This window comes from Mustela putorius, unplaced genomic scaffold (genome assembly GCF_011764305.1).
Source record: "Mustela putorius furo isolate JIRA1106 unplaced genomic scaffold, ASM1176430v1.1 tig00000561_pilon_pilon_pilon, whole genome shotgun sequence".
Lineage (NCBI taxonomy): Eukaryota > Metazoa > Chordata > Mammalia > Carnivora > Mustelidae > Mustela > Mustela putorius.
This window is the reverse complement of record NW_025421415.1, coordinates 985,214-1,008,852: the sequence shown is the minus strand read 5'-3', so window position 1 is coordinate 1,008,852 and position 23,639 is coordinate 985,214. Positions and strand designations below refer to the sequence as shown.

Here is a 23,639-nt window from a genome sequence, read left to right as displayed (position 1 = left end):
AATAAAACTCCAAACCACAAACAATAGGATTAAATACATGAAAATCTCACGGACTCTCCAAAAAACCTACTAGAACTAATGAGCGTTTAGTACAGTTGCTGGATACGGGGTCAATATACCACCAACAAACAAATGTAAAAAGAAGCCATAAATATGAACTAACTAAGTATGTGCTAGATTGGTATGCTGAAACACAGATGAAAAAAATCAAGTAAACAAGGAAAAATGGAAAGAAATAGTAAACCTATGGCTTAGGGGCGCCTGGGTGGCTCAGTTGTTAGGTCTGTGCCTTTGGCTCAGGTCATGATCTGAGTGGGATCGAACCCTGCATCAGGCTCCCTGCTCTGCGGGATACCTGCTTCTCTCTCTCCCTCTGCACCCCCCCCCCCCGCTTGTGTTTCCTCTCTGGCTGTGTGTCTCCCTCTGTCAAATAAATAAATAAAATCTTTTTTAAAAAAATAGTAAACCTATGACTTAATGGCGCAATACTGTTAATATGTTAATTCCCCACAGACTAATCTATGGACTCATCACAATACCAAATCAAAATATGAGGTGGAAGTTTTGGTAGAATAAGTTGATTCTAAACTTCAATAAATTGATTCTAAACTTACATGGAAAGGCAAAAGAAGTAGAAATGGGAAAGCAATTTTGAGAAGAAAAAAAGTCAATGGACTCCCTACTAATTTCAAGACTCAGTTACAGTAAGACAGCATACAACTGGTAAAGAGTCAGTAGATCAGTGAAACAGAATGGAGTCCAGAAACAGATGTATACACATATATATGCTCAACTGATCTTTAAAAAAGATCAAAATAAATCAAAACCTTTAAAAAGGCTCAAAGACAGCTCATCAAGAAACTTTTCAATTCTAGCATAACTTGCCATAAAGCATATGAGATTCATTGACAATACTGAAAAAATTGAAAAATACAACGAAACAACTTGAAATAACATTTACAGAACATTCCACCCATCCACATCTGACTCTATATAACCTTCTGGAGTGCAAACATAATATTTACCACAAAGACCAGATTTTGATCCATAAAACAAACCTTAACGGGGTGACTATTTTTCAATAATTGGGCTGGAACAACTGGATATCTATATGCAAAAAAACATAACTTGAATGCACATGTAAATTAACTGAATCCTAGGCCTAAATGTAAAAGCTAAAATTAATAAAGCTTCTAGAAGAAAACATAAAACCTTTGTAACCTTGGGTTAGCATTAAGAAAGAATTTTACAAGTGAAATCTAACATACGATCAACAACCAAAGGGTAACTTGCACTTCATCTAGTAACAAACTTTCTGTCTGTAAAGGTGGTATTAACAGCATAAAAAGACAAGCCACAGTTTGGGTAAGCATATCTGCAAAACATACATCTGGCAAAGGATCTGTACTAAGAATACATGAGGAATTCTTAAAACTCAATAAGGAGATCCAACTTTTTGAACAGGCAACAGATGTGAAAGGACATCACCAAAGATGATTTTCAGACAGTGAATATGCACATGAAGACCTCAACATCACTCATCATTACAGAATGTATATTAAAACTATAATGAGTTAACACTACAAACCTGTGAGAGGGCTAAAAATCATTGGTGTGCTGGTAAATGTTGAGAGAGGGAGAGAGAGAGAGACCATGTTTTTGAGAGAGAAGACTTCAACGTTATTTATTTAGAGAGAGTGAGACAGTGAGTGAAGGGAGGGGCAGAAGCAGAGAGAATCTTGAAGCCGACTCCCCACTGAGTGCAGAGCCTGACACTGAGCTTGATCCCAAGACCCTGGATATCATGACCTGAGCCAAAATCAATAGTCAGCTGTTTAACTAACTGAGCCACTCAGGCGACCCACCTTCATTTTTAATATAATTCATTTAAATATGTTTGTGGAACTTATTTTTAACAATGGCTATGTTTAATAACCGGTTTCCAAATTCTTGACAGTTTAACAATCACTTCTTACAAGACAATGTAATCCCCCCCTAAAGCTTACCACTACCTAAAATCAAAAATGACACTAACAAGTGCACACAGGATGTCAACTAGTATTCTCATTCATTGCTATGGGAATGTAATAATACATCTGATTTGGAAGAGTCTGGCAGTTTCTTTCTTTGCTTTCTTTCCCTTCCTTCCTTGGATCTTTTATAATTTCATTAGATTTCAAAGATGGAATGGATAGAAACCTGACCAGAGACTAAAACAAATCTAGATGCACAAAAGGTTCCCTGGGGCAAGCTTTCAATATTCAAACGTTCAATAATACATACAAAGTATGACTCTGGATAAGGGTAAAATTTCTGTATTAAAATAACTTTTACGGGGTGCCTAGGTGGCTCAGGTCATGATCTCAGGGTCCTGGGATTGAGTCCTGCATCGGGCTCTCTGCTCAGCAGGGAGCCTGCTTCCTCCTCTCTCTCTCTGCCTGCCTCTCTGCCTACTTGTGATCTGTCTGTCAAATAAATAAATAAATAAAAATCTTTAAAATAACTTTTACGATACCAGGAAATAGAGTGACATGCTTTTGTATTGAAGCATCATACTTTGTATAAAATAAAACCACAGATTAACGATTCTCAGACTTGGACAACAGTGTTCTAATGGATATGTTCTTGAGTTGTATTATTACTACAGCCATTAACTTATGGGACTAAAAGCAAGTGACTTCACCTATTGCAAATCATTCTGGCACAAGTATAGCAGTTTCTTACAAATTCAAACGTACTTACCATACAACCCAACAATCCTACTTCCAAATATTCACCCACAAGAAATGAAAACTGTGTTCATACAAAAACCTGCACAAAAATGTTTATATTGGCTTTACTCATTAATGCTTGAAGCTGGAAACAACAGAACAGTCCTTCAACAACAAACAACTGTGGTACACTTACAATGGAATACTAAATTCAGCAATAAAAAAGTAATGAACTATTGATAACAGGAAACAATAGCTGAGTCTCAGATACTTTAGGCTAAATTAAAGAAGCTAGACTCAGAAAGTTTCACACTGTATGATTCCATCTAACTGAACAGTGGTTGCCAGTGATTAGGAATGGGAAGTGTTAACCATGTGAGAGAATTTTTTTAGGTGATAGAAGTATTTTGTATCTTGATTAAGGTGAATTTTACTAAATTGAGGTTAATTTTGCCCCAAGTAAAAACTACCATCACAGGAGGGGAAAAAACAAAAACAAAAATCAAAAAAACCCAAAACAAAACCAAAAAACACAATTTCATTTCGTAGGAAAGTGGGTACTTGTAAAATTACACTAAAGGCCAATTTTATTCTTTTTAAGAAAAAAGTCTACAGAAAAGTAACTCTATCTCAAGCAACTTCATTTAATAACATTTTTTAGAGGCACAAAAATAGTTCATTCTAAAATCCTCAAATTTAATGGTTTTTAAGGGCAAGTGGTCAACTAGAATGCTACTGCTTCAAAAAATTTTTAGTAATTTTCAGTGCACACCTCCTTTAAACACCTGATCATAAAATATTTCTCTGAAACAGATGTAACTCACATTGGAATTTTCAAAAAAATGAGTACATTTAAAGTTGGAGGCCCACCCAGAGATCAGAAAACAGAATTAAGAAAACAACTTATGCACTATTACTACCTATTGCAAAAGCACAGTACATACTAATTTAGTAGCTCTTCATCAACAGTCCCTTGTCTTACTCAACTTATTCTCTCCTCATAATTTCACCCAAGTTCAGGATATCAAAGATCATTTCTATGCAATTAAGTCTCTCCAGTCTTCCATACCATTTTTGTGCCATGTGCGCATTTCAATTACACATGTGTCACCTGGTATTGCAGGTGTCTGTTCACACAGCTGTTTATTACAGACTCCTTTCCTATACTCCCTAGGGCAGGGACTAGATGTCCACAATCTGATTTAATGTAATGATTCAACAAATTCATGAGATTCCTAAATCAACATTTCTAGCTCATCCAGCATTTCTAACTGCTTGGCGTCCTCCTCATTGGTTTAATATAACCCTCAGTGAAATGAAACTTAAAATTCCTTTGTCTAAGAATCACCTCAAGAGAGGGAGACATAAATGATGTCTTTAGATGTCTAACTTTTTAGCTACTGTTCCATCAATTTCCTTTTCTCCTTTATTATTTGTGCTTTCCTTCTTGAGGTCTTTAACTTCAGGCTTAAAATAGTCTCCAACTCATCAACCTACCAGTAATACCTTCCACTCAAAATCACCTCTCAGACTGCTAGCACGTTTATCTTCCCAGGTGATCATGGTAACAGCCATCAAAATCTTTCATAGATCTCACCAACATACGTAACAAATTCCAAAGCCCTTCACAATCTCACCCATAGTAAACATATAACGCCCCATATTCAGCCACTCACACAACTTTTTATGGTTTCCTAGAAAATGGACTGACCCTCGAGTGAGACTTGCTATTCTCCCACTTTGAAACTACATCACCCCTTCAAGTTCTCTCTTAAATATTACCTCTTCAGTGAGCTTCTCCCAGCCAAGAGATGCATTTACTGTTCATCTATTATGTATCAGAAACACTGAAAGGAATTAGAATCTCCCCAATGTTTCATTGGTACTTCCACTGAAAACAAATGCATTTTCACACCATATAATCACACCTGTATGAGTTTTCCGTACACCTCTTTCTTCTCCACTAGAGATTTTTTGTCCTCCAAGATTTGCAATAATTCGCTGATATTTGCACTACGATTATCACCTAAATGGTACCGCAGAGAGTAAATACCCAGGTATTTGCTGGAGTCAATGAAGTAAGATGTCTTCTGAGCACAGTAGAGAAAAGATGTCTTCTGAGCACTATAGAATTTTAAGACCATCTAGATACTGAATATGAAATGCTCTATAATCTCTATCATATGACACAACTGACCAAACTGTGGTCCTCATCTTAACTTCAACTGACCCTTGTATTGGAGGTTAGTATGAGAACCAGGTATGAACATCTATGGTCAAGCGATTTTCAACAATGGTGCCAAAACCACTCAAATGGGGAAAGGATAGTTTTTTCAACAAATGGTGCTCGGACAACTGAACTGCCACGTGCAAAAGAGTAAAGGTGGACCCTACTTCATGCCATACACAAAAACTAACTCAAATGATCAAAGACCCAAAAGTAAGAGCCAAATAAAAAAATTCTCTTTAGAACACATACACGTAAATCTTCATGACCTTGGATTTGGCAGGGGATTCTTAAACATGACAATGAAAGCATCAGAAACAAAATTTTAAAAATAATCTGGACCTTGCTAAATGATTTTTAAAATTGTTAAGGGCACCATCAAGAACATGAAAAGAGGGGCGCCTGGGTGGCTCAGTGGGTTATGCCGCTGCCTTCGGCTCAGGTCATGATCTCAAGGTCCTGGGATCCAGTCCCGCATCGGGCTTTCTGCTCAGCAGGGAGCCTGCTTCCTCCTCTCTCTCTCTGCCTGCCTCTCTGCCTACTTGTGGTCTCTCTCTGTCAAATAAATAAATAAAATCTTAAAAAAAAAAAAAAAAAAAAAAGAACATGAAAAGAAACCCAGAGAATGGGAGAAAATATCTATGAATCATGCATGTAATAAGGAATGTATCTAGAATATATAAAGAATTCTTATAACTCATTAATAAACCACTCACGTAAAAAATAAGCAAAGAATCTGAATAGACACACCTCCAAAGAAGATATACAAATGGCCAAAAAGCATATGAAAGGACGTGCAATATCTTTAGTTATCAAAAAAATGCAATCAAAACCACACTAAGATACCACTTCATATTCGTTATGATGAACAGAACCAAAAAAAGTCATATTAACAGGTGTTGATGAGGGTATGAAGAAACTGGTACCCTTGCACATGGCTGGTAGAAATGTAAAACAGTGTGGCCACTTTTTTGGGAAACCAGTCTGGCTGTTATTCAAATGATTAAATGTAGTACAGTTACTATAGGACCCAGTAGTTCTACTTGTACACAAACTTTTACTGCAGCATTACTCAAAGCAGCCAAAATGTAGAAACAATCCACATGTCCAACAATTGATGAACGGATAAACAAAATGTGGTACAGCCACGCAATGAAATATTATTCCATCCCATTCTATAAAAAGGACTTTGAAAACATTATGCTAAGTGAAAGAAGCCAATCATGAAAAACCACATATTATATGATTTCATTCATACAAAGTCCAGAACAGGGAAGTCCACAGAGACAGAAAGTTAGTTAGTGGTTGTTGAAGGTTGGGACAGAGAGGCTTGGGGAATGGGGATGGGGGTCATAGTTAAAAAGTACGGGGTTTCATTTTGAGATGACGAAAATGTTCTAAAACTAACTGTGGTGATGGGTGCACATATCTGTGACTGTACTAGAAAACCATTAAATTGTACACATTAAATGAATGAATTGCATGGTATGTAGATTATACCTCAATACAGCTGTTTAAGATAGAGAACAAGGCATATAATATAAATTTCCCAACTTTATTTTTGTATTAAAGATTTTATTTATTTGAGAGAGCACGCATGAGAGAGCATGTGCACGCTCTACGAGGGGGGGGAATGAACAGAGGGAGAGACAGACTCCCTCCTGAGCAGCGTTATCCAGGACCCTGGGATCAAGACCTGAGCCAAAGGAAGACACTTAAGTAACTGAGCCACCCGGACACCCCTTTATTATTTTCTTTAAGGTGTGATCTTACTACTCCATACTGCTCTAGGGCAAGTACCTTTTAAGCTTAGGGCTGTATCATTTAAGGAAAAAGCAGTATTCTTAAATATTAAAGCCTTGCCTCTCAGGTACCAAAAAGAACAAGTTTCACTAGATTCTTTCTCCTTCTCTTTCTCTTCCCAGCCCCCTATGCCAGCTCTGCCTACTTTTTGTTTCATAGTCACAACAATAACAAACACTAAGAGTTTTAAATATGTTTCATTCACTGAATTTGGCTTTATGTGACTGTTCTTAATTATGAAATGAAAGAAGTCTAATACTATATTAAAAATATACACTAAGTTGTACGGTCATTACAAGCCTAACAATGATGACACTGAAAATGTCTATTATCTTATTTCACCTATATGGATTTCAATTGATTTTTTTCCCCTCCAAATGTCCTCAAAGGAAAAAGTTTCTACATAAATGTATAATTTTTAAAACTCGGACTTACTTTTTCTTTAATTAAAGACATTAATTTATATGTCTTTCAATTTACAGCTTAGATAATAACTATTCAAAGCAGATGATCTACATCAGAATTATCTGGGGCTTGGGAATTTATTACTGTCTGTGGACCAGAAGCAATGTCATGAGGAGTCTGTTAGAAATGCATAATAACAGACTTTTCCCAGCTCTACAGAATCATAATTTGCACTTTAACAAGATCCCTAGGTAACTTATGTATAAACTCTGAAAAGCACTGATCTAGGGGCATCTGCATTTCAAACAAGAATCCCCTGGTTTCTCCAACACAGGAGGTTTGAGAAGCACTTCTAAAAAACAAAAGTGGAGTTACTGAAAAAGAAAATTCTCTTACAGCACTTTTGGTAAACTAAAAAACAGTGCTATATATCCTTCCTGTAAGAGTTTGGAAAGCAAAAAACATTCTGAATTTATAAATCTCAGTTATACTACCTTAAAGTTAATAACCTGAATGAATCTATAACAAACAGGGTTTAGATGATCTATCAAAATCAAATTTACAACTTCCACTGTGTACTAACCAAGATAAATTGATTCATACTCAAAAGTTCTGCAGACTCTTATTGGGAAAAAAAATAAATAAATAAAGGCAAAGACCCTATTAAAAAGACCCAACCAATTGGGAGGTAGATTATAGTTCCTTTTACTCAACTCCTAAAAGCCTCAATTAAACAGAATGCTTACTGTTCACAGTGTCAAGTTTACTCTAGGTCAATAGTTTGTTTTGATCCTAGCTGGCGGAAAACCTCTGCAGCCCTCAAGGAAATACAGATCTTAGGATCCTGGACAGACACTAACTCTCATTACATTTTAAGATAGTTATACAGTAAGTATAAAGGGCTAAATAGATACTAAACCCAAAAGGTTAATCTGTTACGCAAGACAATTTTTACTAATTGTTAGGAGATGATGTTTTGACAATGAATCCAGCAAATATTTACCAAATGGAAATATTCAGGACTGGAAGGAACACAAAGATGATCAAGGTACTATCCCTAGCCCCAAGAAGCACATAATCTGAGGGGAGGTGGGGTCTGACTGAGAATCTGTATACACAATTTGCAGTGTATGGTCACTGTGGAAAGTGGTTCCCGTAAGTTCCCAGTAAATGATTTTCAAATAAAAGGTCTTTTACTGTAATTTCCAATTGATTCAGTGTCTAGCTGCACAAGCCCCCAAAAATGCATACTAAAAAGCACTTTATAAGGAAATACAGCCCAAGGTAAACAATCTTCTGGGTAATCTGCATACATTTTAATACACATACACGCATAAAACTGGGCTATGAGGTGTGGGCGCCCTCACCAAATGCAAAGCAATTCAAACCCGAAATGCATCTAGGAGGCCAATACAGTTAACAGTGTTTCCTTTGACAAAAACAGGAACACTCAACTTCAGAGACCGCTGACCATGCGAGAAAAGAGGAAAAAGGGAGTGAGGATCTGTTTTTACTTCTCCGAGATAACTTTAACACAGAACAGAACAAAACCAACAAAAAAACCAACAACCAACCAGCACTTTCCTGGACTACACCCTCCCTTCAACTTAATATTTTATAAACACTCATTTTTTTTTTTAACACTCTTATTCTTAAAAAGTCTAGGAACTAAAGAAGACAAAACCGGTTAAATGCATTTAACAGTCGAATACTGAGGCACCTCCCTCAAGGGGAACCGGCAGTCCACGAAGGGTCGTAACTGGGAAAAGTGCATCCACACGCTCCCTGGACCGCCAGGGCCACTCAACACTCAGTTCACTGCTCTCTCCTTTCAGGGGCACACCCTCCCTTGGGAAGGGGAAAGCAAGCACCTCTTCGAAGCGGGTGCGGAGGTCGTCGGGAGGGGGGTGAGGTTTACCAGGACTCTGGGCAAGCCCATTTCTGGTCTGGAGAAGAGATGCAAGTGACACGGAGGGAGGCCAGCTGAGCCGGGAAAGGGCGCTGAGATGCTCGGGCCGGTCCCTGCCCCCCCAGAGAGGATCTGGTCAACCCCCGGCCCGCGGGCTGGTCTCCCGAGGAAGCCTAGCCGTCCAGGCCAAGCTCCAGCCCGCTGACAGGTACCTGAGGTGGGACCCGCGTCACAGGTGTCGCCCCGAGCAGGTCCCTGCAAACCCGGGGGGGTGGGGAGGGACAAGTCCCGGCAGGGGAAAGGCACCTAAAGGTGAGACGCGCGGCAGTAGCGGAACGCAGCACCCACGGCGACGCGGTCTCACCTCGAGGGTGGACACAGTGCTGGTGAACAGGTCTTCTCCGTCCTCCAGCTCCTCAAAGTCGGTGGGCTTCGCGTCCCCCAGCGGAGGAGGCTCCCTCTCGGCCGCCATCTTCGCTCGTCCAGACGACTGCGCGAGCGGGGCCTCGCGGACCTGTCACGTGAGCACGCACGGCAGTGCTGGCGCGCCGGCCGCCCTGCTTCCCCCCTCCACCCACGGGCCTGCCTCTCGTGGCCCCGCCCCGGCCTCGTGACGGCGCCCGCCCCGAACGCGCTGCGCTCGGCTCCGCCCCTTTGCCTCTCCTTCCTCGTCTGCGTCTGGGTGGGTTGTCTTTCGCCGCCCACTTGCTGGCGGGACTTGGGTGGAAGGCTTTGGGGCTTTTATTACCCTTTCTTTCGTAGCACGTCGAGGTCAGACGATTTCTCGGTGTTACCAGTTGTAAAACTGGGGATTACCACTTTGCAAATCTGCTTTAGGAAGTGGAAGAGTTTGGGCTTGGATTATGCACACACTGAGGGCAAGACGGAGGATTGGTGAGAAATAGACACCTTTAGGTTGTCCAACAGAACTCTCCGACGTGATGGAAGTGTTCTGTATCAGCAGAGTAACCGCTGGCCAAGTGTAACCACCGACCCCTTCACCTGACTATGAGGAGCTGAGTTTTAAATTTTATTTAATTTAAATCTAGATAGCCGCATGGGGCTAGAGGCTACCTACTGGCCCAGAGCAGCTCTAGATAACAAAAATGCCCTGAATAATTTGTTGTGTGAGGTTTACTCCAGTTTCATCATGAGCCGCAACATACTTTTCCCGCATAAAAGAAGAGAAAGGCTGAGCAAATAACAGGAAAATCAGATGATTGGCAAGAGCGTGATACTTAAATGCCTCCGCCAGTTACTAGTGCTTCATCATGGGAAGATCTCTTGAAGACTTTCAGCTTCAACTTCCCCAACAGCAAAACGGAAGTGTTACTAATTCTCCACTCACACTTCACTGCCCAGGATTATTCTCAGGATCATATGAAAAAATATGTTAAAATATTCTGAAAGCTAAAAAGTGCTATGTTAATGCAAAGTATGCCCAAGGAAAATTAAAAGAGGGCATCACAAATAGCAACCTGAGGTTATAACTTTGCCAAAGGAATAAAAAGCTTCGATGGGATTCTTTACAAATTAAGTACAAATTCTCAGCCCTCACTGGCCTGCGAATTATGTCTAGCTTCTACCGGCTATGCCCAAAACTTACTTAGCATCGCTGGCCTTATTTTTTAAGCTGCATTACAACAGGTTTTTCTACTTGGCTAAGAATTCTTTCGCTCCTACATTTCTAAATTTCCACGATGATTATCAAGAAGCATTAGCCCAAACCATGATTCATTTAAGTAAGTATACCAAGTCTCAAAAATTGCTTGGGTCATCTTACCACCATCATCACTGCTTTACCTAGAACCATTGCTGCGTCCCTTTCTGGAAGAATCATGCTGTTGAGGCATATTCCTTGGCCTGCACCCCACCAGCTTACAGTTAGTCTGGAGTTTGTCACTGATCAGACCCTTCAACCTCTCCTGAAAGCTCACAGCCCAGGGTGAGGTGATGCTTCTCTGCATCCCTACTTTTTGCCTCTGTTTCTGCTTATTGCTTACTACTTTCTGTTTTCTGCTATGGTCATTTCTATACCCAGATTATTTTTTGTACTGCACATCTGAATTACTTGAAATATAGTTCCAGCCACTTGTGACAGAGAAAGTAGCTGTTTTGTAAAAGGAAGGTATATGCAGAACAATCTGCAAAGGCTGAAGGGACTGTAAGACCAAAGAAAAAGGCCGGACAAGTCCAGCTTGACACGAAATGGTTTTTTATTAAGGGGACTTACAGACAGAAGCGTGTCTTCGTGTCTTCGGTGGCAGCAGGACCTGTAGATCTCCGCAGCCCCACCTCCCATAAAACTGCTTTTATAGCCTTAGAGGCAGGGGAATACTTGCTGGGGGACTACCCAGGAGGAGAATGTTTGAAAATAGTCATGTGTCATATTCATATCTCCAAAGCAGATCGGGGACATATGCCCTGAGGGTACACTTAAGGGTGTGGCTAAACAAAAAGAAAGAATGTGTTGGGGGTGGGTGTTGGTAGGGCTGTGCTCACAAAGGCTTCAGGTCACAGAGGGGTCATCATGGCAGATTTATCCAAGATGGCATTAGTCTGGTTCACATAGCAGCTTCAAAAATGTAGTTTAATTGTCCCTTATATAGGACCATGAAAGCTCTATGAGATCATCCAGGGATTATAGCTTTGTTCTGTTGTCCTGTCCTCCCTAGGATGTAATCTCTTCCTCCTGGTCCAAGTTGGCTCCCCACAATCACTTTCCAGCTGGTGGAAGAGGAATAAAAGGGAAATGGAACGCTATCCCCTTCCCTTTAAGGGCCAAGTCCAGAAGTTGTACACACACTTGTGTCCGCATCCTTTGAGCAGCGAGTTAGTTACATGGCTATCCCTAGCCACAGGAGGAAAGGCAGTTGTTACTTCACTTCCTAAAAACTAGAGGTTCTCATACTCTGGAAGAAATGGAAATTTTGGTAGGGAACCAGCAGTCTCTGTTATAAAACATTGGTTCAATCTTCATGGTAGCATAATGGCATTTCCTTCTGGTAACCATTCCTTTCCCACACTCGGCTGGAAGTCTCCTCCAACTCCGAAATGGAGGGCGTGCCCCGGGCTTAAACCCAATAGCACCCACTCCCTTAGTCCTAGGGATTGGTAGGAGGTCAGAATCAGCTGCATTTCCCACAGACTCTCAGCAGCTTTGGTTATCTCTCTTTCCTTATTCAACCTGAATTCCGTGAGCCAGAACTCTAAGAATTATCTATTTTTCTCAGCTGTTTCTCTTCATTGGCTTTTTGGCTCTTCTGTATAATCTTCTCTGAAGTCCCAAATTCAACCACCAGCTTCTCTAGTCTTATATCCATAGTGCTAAGACCATTTGATACATAAACCCAATCTTGACGGGAGGTCCTGAAGTCCATGATCTTTGATCCCAGCTCCACACTGCCTGGATACCATTATTTGTTTCTTTGTCAAATCCTTCAGTGATTCTTCCCAGAAGAGGTTCTAAAACTTTCCTTTCTCTCAAGTGTCCTATCACCTTTTCTCCTCATTTTTATCAGATAAATAATTTTAAAAATTATTTATTTATTTAGTTGATGTATTTAAGGGGAGTTAGGGGCAAAGAGAGAGGGAGAGAGAGTCATTAGCAGACTCCACGCTAAGCATGGAGCCCAGTGTGGGGCTCATTCTCACAACCCTGAGATCACAACCCGAGCCAAAAGCAGGAATCAGACATGTAACCCACTGCACCACCCAGGCATCCTGGGGTGTATATTTCTATAACACCTAGTATATTGTACTGTGATCATGGCCTCTTTTCTATCACCCTTAGTAGTCTAGAGGATTATTGCATCTAGGGGCTATATTTGAATTCACTTTGGATCCTGGGTAACCCTGTATTAGTTATCTATCACTGTAAAACAAATTACACCAAACTTAACAACTTAAAAACACAGATGTATATTTTCTCACAATTTCTGTGGGTCAGAAATCCAAGTGCATCTTAGCCGAGTGCCTCTGATTTTGGGTGTCTCACCAGTCTGCGATAAAGGCAACTACCAGAGCTGCGTGCAGTCCCCTCAGCACTCAACTGGAAGAGGATCTCTTTCCAAGCTCCCTTTCCAGGCCTACTTTGGCAGGCCTCAAGTTCTTACTGGCTGTTGCCTGGACATGTGAATTCACCACCACACAAGCCCCTCTATAAGGCCTCCTACACCGGATATCTCAGCATCCTTCCCCAGAGCAACTACTCTAGGACAGAGAGTGGGGAAGCACCAAGAAAGGCAAGGGTGGGCAAGCGAGACAGAAGCCAGAGTCTTTTTATAACCAAATCTCAGAAATGGCATATTCTTGCTTTTGCTGTATTCTATTTATTGTGGGATAAAGGGGAGGGGCAAAACAAGGGTATAAATAACAGGAGGGAGGGGTCTTGGTGGCCATTTTATTTTATTTCATTTTATATTAAAGATTTTATTTATTTATTTGATAGACGGAGATCACAAGTAGGCAGAAAGAGAGAGGGAAGCAGGCCCCCCTCTGAGCAGAGAGCCTGATGTGGGGCTTGATCGCAAAACCCTGGGATCAGGGCCTGAGCTGAAGGCAGAGCCTTCAACCCACTGAACCACCCAAGCACCCCATTGGTGGCCATTTTAGAGGTTGCCATAAACCGCCATAGTGTTTAGTACCCAAAATAGATATCTTCGATGAATAAATGAATGAGCATGTGACTCAAAATAGAGAGCTAAGTGGAAGATATAACATACAGTATGTAAAGCAACTAGTGCAGCAAGAATCCAGACAGTCGGGGCAGCACAACCCTAAAGACCACTTAAGAAGCAAGCAAAGGAAGAGGTGCTATGAAGAAAACAGAAAAGCAGTAGTCTAGGACTGTAGTCTAGAAAGGGTTACAAAGGAAGTAAAAGAACAAAGAGTGTGTGGTTGTATCAAATGCCTTCAGTATATTAATAAGATGTTAACTGAAAAGAGTGAATCATTGCTGAGTACAAAAAAAAAAGGATATAGCAAATTGTGATGGTTAATTGTATGTGTCAACTTGCCCGGACCATGGGTACCCAGATACTCGGTCAAACATTCTTCTGGGTTTTCCCCAGATGTAGTTGGGATGAAATTAACATTTAAATCACTAGACTGTCAGTAAAGCAGATTATCCTGTATAATATGTGTGGGCCTCATCCAATCAGTTGAAGGCTTTAATAGAACAAAGACTGACCTCCCTAAGCAAGAAGGAATTATGCCACCAGACCGTCTTTGAATTTGAACTGCAGCTTTTCCCTGGGTCTCCAGATTGCTGGTCTACCCATTTTATATATATAAATATATATACACACACACACACACACACACATATACACATACACACACATGTGTGTGTGTCTTTCTGGACTCACAATTGCATAACTCAATTCCTTAAAATAAATCTCTCTCTGTATATATAGCACATCCTGTTGGTTATGTTTCTTTGGAGAACCCAGACAACTATACAAGGATAGACTATTCTTTCAAGACATATAAATAGAAGGAATGCCAGAATAGGTCAGTAACTTGCTGAAGATACAGGTTTACTTTTTCATACATCTTTGTTTTATTTTAGAGAGATTTATACATGTTTACATATTAGTGAAAGTGAGAGCAGAGCAAGAGGTTCACAATATGGAGAGATACAATCAGAAAAGAAGAGATCTGAAAGTATATGGGTAGGAATGAGATAAACAGCAAGAAGTAGGATTTGCCTTTTAAAAAGAAGGTATACTTCTTCTGAGAACAGAGAAGGGGGGGTCAGAGTTTGTATTTGCTATTCTGCATCACGAACCACTCAAAACTTGGTCAATGAAAACAAAACCATTTATTCTTTTTTTTTTTTTTTTAAAGATCTTATTTATTTATTTGACAGAGAAAGAGATCACAAGTAGGCAGAGCAGCAGGCGGAGAGAAAGGGGGAAGCAGGCTCCCTGCTGAGCAAAGAGCCCAATGTGGGGCTCGATCCCAGGACCCTGAGATCATGACCTGAGCCAAAGGCAGAGGCTTAATCCACTGAGCCACCCAGGCGCCCCCCATTTATTATTTCTAATGAGTCTGCAGGTCCACAAGCTGGTTTTGCTGGACGAGATTTGGCAAGTCTGATCATAGGGGTTGTTTGTATTATATCTGCGGTCAGCTGAGGGCTTGACAAGGGGCTAACAGCACAAGGCTGGTCCTGACTAGGACCTTTGAGCTCTGCTGTGTGTACTCTCATCGTTCTAGACTGGTCAACTTTTCACGGCTGTGGCAGGCTTCCAAAAAATAGAAGGTGGAGACACACAAGAACTTCTTCAAGCCTTCACAGAAGTCCCATAGCCAAGCCCAGGGTCACAGTGGGAAGGGACTACAGAGTTGCAGGGCAAAGGGTGTGGAAAAGAGAGGCCATTAATTTGGGCCATTGATGCAATCAGTCTACCATAGGGTGGATACATTCATAGACTTATTTGTAAATGCTACAGGAGCAGGAAATGGAAAAAGTCCACACCCAAAAGCAATATTTTTTCCTCCCTATGGGGAAAGAGAGGTTAATTTCCAAGAGAAAAGAGGTCAGTATCAGCACAGGTGGCACAAGGAAATGGAAGAGTATTTTCAGTAGATCTGTGAAGATTCGGATAGAACATTCACCAGGGACATATAAGGAACTGGCAAACATTACTGGAAGCATAAATGAGGTGGAGACCATATGTTTCTGGTGGCAATAATCCCAACATTTGTGTTATTTTCTCCTGTAGTCTAGCATTGGAGGTGTAGGAGTGGAGCTGGATGGTTGGATTGATTCAAGGCTAGACATTTTTAGAATGAGCTTGGTTGAGGGCTAAGGCAGCTAAGGATTTTGAGGCCTCTCAAAAGAGAGGGGTGTCCTTGGGGCACCTGAGTAGCTCAGTCGTTAAGCATCTGCATTCAGCTCAGACCATGATCCCTAGGTCCTGGGATGGAGTCCCATATCAGGCTCCTTACTCAGTAGGGAGCCTGTTTCTCCCTCTCCCTCTGCCTGCAGCTCCCCCTGCTTGTGCTCTCTCTGTGTGTCAAATAAATAAATTAAATAATTTAAAAAAGAAAGAAGGAAGAACTTTTCCCAAGGGTATTAAAAAAGTGGTAGCATAAAAGTAACATTTAGAACCCAATATGGGCTATGCTTTGGGTGAAAAGTGACCTATTACTCAAGGCAAGGAGGTCAAAGGAATTTTCTGGGAAAGCAATCGATGTTGTGAGAACACTTGTTTGCATGGAAATTGTGGCTGTAGGACAACAGCGCAAAAAGCGAAACGGAAGTCAGATGCGGATGGAAGGGTGTAAAGAGAGGTCAACAGATCAACAAGACTCTGGAGAGACCTTACCCTTGAGCAAAACTTCTAGTGAGTGCGGTGACATAAGCAGCTAGGAACACGTAAGATTCATAATGATCTTCTTTGCAATTATATCAGGAAAAATAATCCTTTGGTTGCTTAACCAAATCATCCTTTGGTTGCTTAACTTTAACAATTGTTCAGTGAAAATATTTAAGCTCCTTACTGAAATGAAGGACTTCACATTTGTTGGAGGAAGGAGGGAAGTTGGCCGGTCAAGCATGGTGTTCTTTCTTACAGATCATAAATGCAAACAAGCTACCATTACTCAAAGTGTCAGTGATCCCTTAACCTGTGACTTGACAAATAGCTATGAAATGGATATATGGTTGTAACCTCCTATGTCTCAGTCCATGAGTGGCATCGGAGTTCTAGAGACTAAACCATTCTCTCAAATCACTTGTATCTCTTGAACACCATAAAGGGTCATAAGCAGGTCCTTACACTGACACGAAATCCCATTATCCCTTCCTCTCCATTTTCTCCCTCATACCAACTGCCCCTGTGCTTCTCTCACTCCACAGTACCCCTGTAAAACCCCTCCCCTTCTGTTTCTGGGTGGTATTTTCCTGTCACTCCCCTGGCCACTGCTGCAGTCACGGTCAACTTTGCAGTCATGAGACGCGTGCAGCCACACTGTATCTTGCACTCAGAAGTGCCCCACTCTAAGCTGAATGCTTTGAGGTCGTTGGCTGCAAATTCTTAGCAATTTTGAGCAAGGGGTCCTGTATGTCCATTTTATAATGGATCTTGCAAATGTTATAGCCAGTTCTGATTCCAGTCTGCCAGTTAGTACAGCATCAGAAAACGCCGTGGGATTGGGTATCTACTGTCCCAGGGCAGAGGGAGACGAGCTTGTGTTCCACTCTCAATGCTTTTCCTAAGAGGATTGATTCAGTGGCTTTGGTGGCTTTACCCTGGGCTCTCAACTTTCTCCTTCTGGCAGAAGCGAAGTGAATCCAGTAGACACTTCAATACTGATAATTCTTGTCCCATCAATACATTCTTTGGAGGACACAGTCAAGTTCAGAGATGCATGTTTATAAGGTTAGCCTTCCAAGGACTGGTGCAGGTGAAGAAAGACTTAAGGCAATTTCTTGGAAAAGTAATATTGAGAACAGAAAAATAAGAGAATATTTTGATATTTTGAAGAGGTATATTTATGAATACAGAAAATGGGGATGGAAACGATTAAAGATGAAGGAAAGACCCAGGGAAACAAGATGGAGGTCAGGTAAGGAAATTGGGCTGAAATGAAAACAAAACAAAACGAAAACCCAGTTACCGCAACTTCTTCTTCTTCTTTAAAAAAAAAATTTTTTTTTCTCCAATTCTTGTCATAAAACCTATCTCCTACATCAGAGACTTCCCTGTTTCAGGGAAAGATCATGTCTTTTTGTCCTTCATGGCCCTTGATATGGTACCTTACACATCATCCTCTCTCAATATTTGCTGTTTAATTGAAAATAAATCTAAAAAAGAAACAGAGCCAATTCTTTCAGATCAAAGAAAGCAAACTGTCAGCTTTTAGGCCTGACACAGATGGGTTTTATTTGGACTACACTGGTTTTGGTTTTTTTTTTTTTTTTTTTTTTACATTTTAAGGTACTGGTAATATTTTAAAATCAGGAATTTCACATAAAAATCCAGATTTCTGACTTCTCTTAAAAAAAAAACAAAAACCTGAAAGATCTGGCTATGTATGGCCCAGATCTCTATGGGTATATGCTCTCCAGCTCTCTGAAGTTCCCAGTTCACCCTGTTGTCCTCCCAGAATGAAGGCATTCCCACGGGCCCAGTACCTCTTTCCCCTTAACCAGGTGGCTTGATCCTACAAATCCAGGCCTGCCCCATTGTTCCTTAGTGGTAAGCATCAGGTTTCAGGGGGCATCACGGCAACCCAGGATAAAGAAAAACCTTCTTCCTTCCTTAGAGCCAGGAGTGGCCATGTGACTAAATTCTTGTCATCTTATTTGATGCCGAATTATGTAATGTCAACGGAGCTTTTTTTTTTTTTTTTTTAAGATTTTATTTATTTATTTGACAAAGAGAGATCACAAGTAGGCAGAGAGGCAGGCAGAGAGAGAGGAGGAAGCAGGCTCCCTGCTGAGCAGAGAGCCCGATGCGAGGCTCGATCCCAGGACCCTGAGATCATGACCTGAGCCGAAGGCAGAGGTTTAACCCACTGAGCCACCCAGGCACCCCTGTCAACAGAGTTTTATGCACAACTTCTGGGAAATGTCTTTAAAAGGATGAGATATGCCCTTCCCCGACTATCTCCTTCTGCAGGCTGGAATTCAAACGTAATTGCTGGCACCCTGACAGACATCCTGGACCATGAAGAAAACTTGGGACCGGGATAGCAATGCAGTAGAGGGGGCATGGGTCCCAGACTCTGAGAATCTGCCCTGCCAGCTGGGACATGCCTGCCTCCCAGCTTTTACATCAGACAGAAACAAACCTCTATCTTATTGTGGGGGGATTTCTGTTACCTAGAGCCAAACTGAATCTTAAATAATACAACTATAAATTATCTCTGATAAGCAGGAGTTTTCTACAGTTTTACTCTTATGAAAAGTTAAATACCCTGAAAACCCACAGTCTTGGGAAAGAAGGACGTATATAGCCGAGCCTGATCATTTCAGAATGGTGGGTGTACATTTCATGAATACAAATTGACAGGTCCATCTGCTAAAACTACATTGCGGTGGTAAAGCTTGGAGGCTTTGCAGTTTCTGATTCTTCTTTTCCTTCAACTTCCTCATCTGTAAGACGAAGGTAATAAAAAAGATTAGATGAGAGGAATGCACATAACCAAAGCAGTTTCATTCCTTAAATTCTAGGCAGATGAAGCAGCATGGTGGCCCAGAGCTGGTAAGGCATATGGAACTAAAGAGAGGCACTTTTTATTTTCTGCTTACTCTGCTCTTCCCACATTAAGAAGTATTACAAAGGGTGGGAGGGAGAGTGCAAAATTTTCACCAGCCCATGAAAGAGCTATGTTGTTAACTCCAGCCAGCATATACACGATATCTTGAAAGTTAAGACTGATGAGGGAATCTCAAAGCCTACCATTTTTATATCACACTTATATCATCCCTAAAAGCAGTACATCTGACACTGACATTTGAATCGGAATTATATTTTCTTTCAAAGCATCATTATTAGATGACTAACTTCTCCAAAGAGCCCCGAGTTTACTGAGAAACTTAATTCCCCCTGTTGGAGTGAGCTCCTGGTCAGAATCCCTCCCACGAAAAAGAAACATTTTACATAGAGAACATAGACATTTGTTCTTCTGTTATAGAACAATTTCCATACATTTGTGTAACACCTTTTTGTGGGGGAGACCAATGTGCCAGCAAATAAGAATCAGAAGAAATTCCATATATTTGGTAGTTTTCTATAACATTTAAAATTTTTCTTTATACCAGTATCTACCCCTTTCTAAGAGAATCTCTAGTGAAGTCTAAAACCTTAAAAATATCTTTAGTTGAAAGTAAATATAGGGCTTAGAAAAAGTAAAGAAGATGGTGTTATTTTAAGGAAGTCATTTAAAAATGGTTTTATCTTGGCAAACAGAGCGTAAATGGAAAATATTTGCATAGACAGAAAAAGAATATTATACATACAGTCAATATGTTATTTACAGAGCTAGATTGTGACATTGTTGTTCATTACTCAGTTGCCATAATGAGAACGTCTTGTTTTCCAGTGCTTTTATATTAAAGTTATCATTTTACCAATGAAGAAAGCAGGCTTCCTGTATAATTCCCTGTTCACATATCATTCCCCTGCCCTCCACATTTAAAGGAATATTCTAATTAAATAAACAACCTAAGCCTGCTTTATATTTAATAATGATATGATGTTCCATGAAAAAAGTATACAAAACGGCCCTAAAAATCTGAGAAACAATTGGTAGAGACTATACTAACAATTTTTTTCTCACAATTTTTTAAAGTCCATGAAGATGTGACTGTGGAGACGTTCTCTTGTGACAGTTGTCTATTTGTGTGGGGCTAAGGTCCTCCAGGTAAATAGCAATTATTATTATTATTATTATTTTTTTTTTTTTTTTTAGAGAGAGTGTGCACGAACAGAAGTGAGGAGAGGCGGAGGGAGAGGGAGAGAGAATCTTAAGCAGACTGCATGCTGAGCTCAGGGGCCAATTCAGAGCTTGATCTCACCACTCTGAGATCATGACCTGAACTGCAACTGAGAGTCAGGCACCTACCAGACAGAGCCTCCCAGTTGCCCTGGTAAATAGCAATTATAATGAGCCTTTCAGTCTTTGACGCCAGACTCTCAAAGTATTTAAAGCCTTTAGATATAAAACAGTCTGATAAAACTAGATTAAATATAGCAATTTAAGTTTGGCTACCAGTGATCTTTTTTTTTTTTTTTTTAAGATTTTATGTATTTATTTGACAAAGAGAAATCACAAGTAGATGGAGAGACAGGCAGAGAGAGAGAGAGGGAAGCAGGCTCCCCGCTGAGCAGAGAGAGGCATTCCTGCCCCTGTCAGTAAGAGGACTACCCACGTCCAGCCAGCCCACTGGGAGGAAGGACCCAATGACCATCCCTCTCGGAGAGCATAATGCATTAGAGCTCACACCCAGTTCATGCTGTTGGTGTTGCAGCCACCACTAGTTCGTGTTGACCTTGTATGTTGGGGAAAAGGTCAAACTCAATTTTCCTGAAGAGTTGTTGACTCCATGAATGTCTTCACCCACCCGTGTCCTCCACCTGCCTATGGTGACTGGAGAAATTAACCCTCAGCTGCATTTTGGCTGAACGATCCTTTCCTTTCTCCCTCACTTGGTCATGAGAGCATGGGAGATGACAATCATTTTGTTTATGCTTGTTTCACTCTCTGTGGGACTATGTCTTTGTGCAAAAGTCAACTTATGGACAATTGTGATTCTCAAGCTTGAGTGTGCACCAGAGTCTCCTGGAGGGCTTGACCAAACAGATTTCTGGGCTCTATGCCCAGGCTTTCTGATTCAAATGGTCTCAGGTGGGGCCAAGAATATGCTTTTCTAAAAACACCTCCATAATATTGATGCGTTTGTTTAGAATAGCACATTTTGAGAACCACTGCTCTAGAAGAAAAAAGCCCATTTTGGCTGTACTTTTGGAACTAGAAAGTTACGTCTTTAATCAGCTGATAAGTAGTTTTATGCCTTTGAGGTCTTTGGATATTTAAGTCTCATTCTGTTTGCTGTCATACTTTACATCAAATGGATTCCTTTGTGTTTTTCAAACAAGTGCTCTTTGATCATGTTCAAAGCCTCAGGCTTTGGATACACACCTGGGTTTCTGTGTACTGGGAGCAAGAGCCCCTCTCAATGATCTGTCTCTCTTCATTGGCTTCCCATTTGGTTGTTGGCCAATAGAGTGTAAACTGAAATTTCTATAGTCATTTTCTACTTTATTTGTTTATAAAGACTTATTTATTTATTTTAGAGAGAGAGAGAGAACAGTAAGAGGGAGAGAGAGAGAAAAATCCTCAAGCAGACTTCCCACTGAGTGTGGAGCCTGACACGGGGAGCCACCTGGGGATCCATATGGGGCTCCATTCCAGGACCCTGAGATCATGACCTGAGCTGAAATCAAGAGTCGGGCACTTCATCAACTGAGCCACACAGGTGCCTCACCACTTTATACTTTAAATAATGAAGGCCAGAGCATTGCCTCCACAGAAAGATAAGGTTAAAAAGGAAGAAAGAAGAGAAGGAAGAAGGAGGGGATGGAAGAAAGGAAGGAAAGAAAGAGGAGTGAAGGAAGAAGGAGGAGGAAGAAGGAAGGAAGGAGGGAGAGGGAGGAAAGGAAGAAAGAAAACTAATGCTATTTAAAAACATGCTCTTAAAATGATGCATTTAGAGAACCGCCTATATCGACTTAATAATAATTAAAATAATATATATTATTTTATAATATATTATCGGAAATACTATATAATTATATATAATAATATATGTTATAATATGTATTATATATAACAGTTATAATAATAATTATAAAAATATCCAGTACATTTTAAATAATATTAAATAATATATAATATATACAATGTATACAATATACAATAATATGCTCTATATTAATATACATTATAACATACATATAAATTGCATATAATATATATTTAAAATATAATATAATCATATAAAATTATATATTATAAATAATAATATATAAATTAAAATGACTAAAATAATAAAATACTAACACTCCCCCCCGATTGTGTTCCCTCTCTCACTGTATCTCTGTCAAGTAAATAAATCTTTTAAAAAATAATTAAAATAATAATAATAATTTTTTGTTCAGATTGTATTTATCTGTTTGTCAGAGAAAGAGAGAGAGAGTGAGGACGCAAACAGGAGGAGTAGCAGAGAGAGGCAGAGGGAGAAGCAGGCTCCCCACTGGGCAGGGAGCCCATTGCGGAGCTTGAACCAGGACGCTGGGATTGTGACCCAAGCTAACGACAGACGCCCAACTGACTGAGCCACCCCGACATCCATATAACAACTGGTTTTTACTGACTGCTTACTTGTGCCGGCTAACTACTAATTATTTTACATGTTATACTGCTAATCTTCACAAAAATCCTGTGAAGTTAAGCACTATGAACTACTCTTTTCTCTGATGTAAATGTTTTTCGTGATGTTGAATCACATATAGAACGAGTATTTAATGGAAAAATTTTACTGTTTACATTCCATAGAAGCTGGGTACCTGAACAATAACGCTCAATGAACAGCTTATTTTCCCTGATCGTCTTTTTCCTATTCCTGCACGTGTGCTTCTGCTTTGAATGTATTTTGTTTCTTTCCTACCTTGCTAAAATTGGGTCCCCTCTTCTAGTCCAGCTCAAAAGACACCTCCTCCATGTTTTCTGTTCTTACCTCATCTTCTTTTGTTTTTTAAAGACTTTATTTATTTGAGAGAGAGAGTGCATGTGGTGGGGGGGAAGAGAGAGAATATCCAGCCGACTCTCTGGTGAGTGTGGAGCCCAAGGTGGAGGGGTTCGACCTCATGACCCTGAGATTATGACCTGAGCCAAAAACCAGGAGTCAGCCCTTTAACCCACTGAGACTCTCAGGCGTCCCACCTCATCTTTTGAACAATCTCTTTATAATGAAAAGATGAATGTGTTTGGAGAGTGGATAGCAGGGCATCATTCTCATTTCTGCTACATATTAGCCATGGGACTTTGGGCAATTAATGCCTCT

General features: G+C 40.4%; 1 protein-coding gene across 1 annotated transcript in view; it reads right to left on the bottom strand.

Annotated features, from left to right (window-relative positions):
- The window catches only part of SNX2 (sorting nexin 2), a 56,095-nt gene extending 46,486 nt beyond the window's left edge, over positions 1–9,609 (bottom strand). The window contains 1 exon segment of the mRNA XM_004761355.3: positions 9,420–9,609. Within this exon segment, the coding sequence (XP_004761412.2) occupies positions 9,420–9,527 (108 nt within the window). The 5' untranslated portion in view covers positions 9,528–9,609.
- Positions 9,610–23,639: the final 14,030 nt, after the last annotated feature.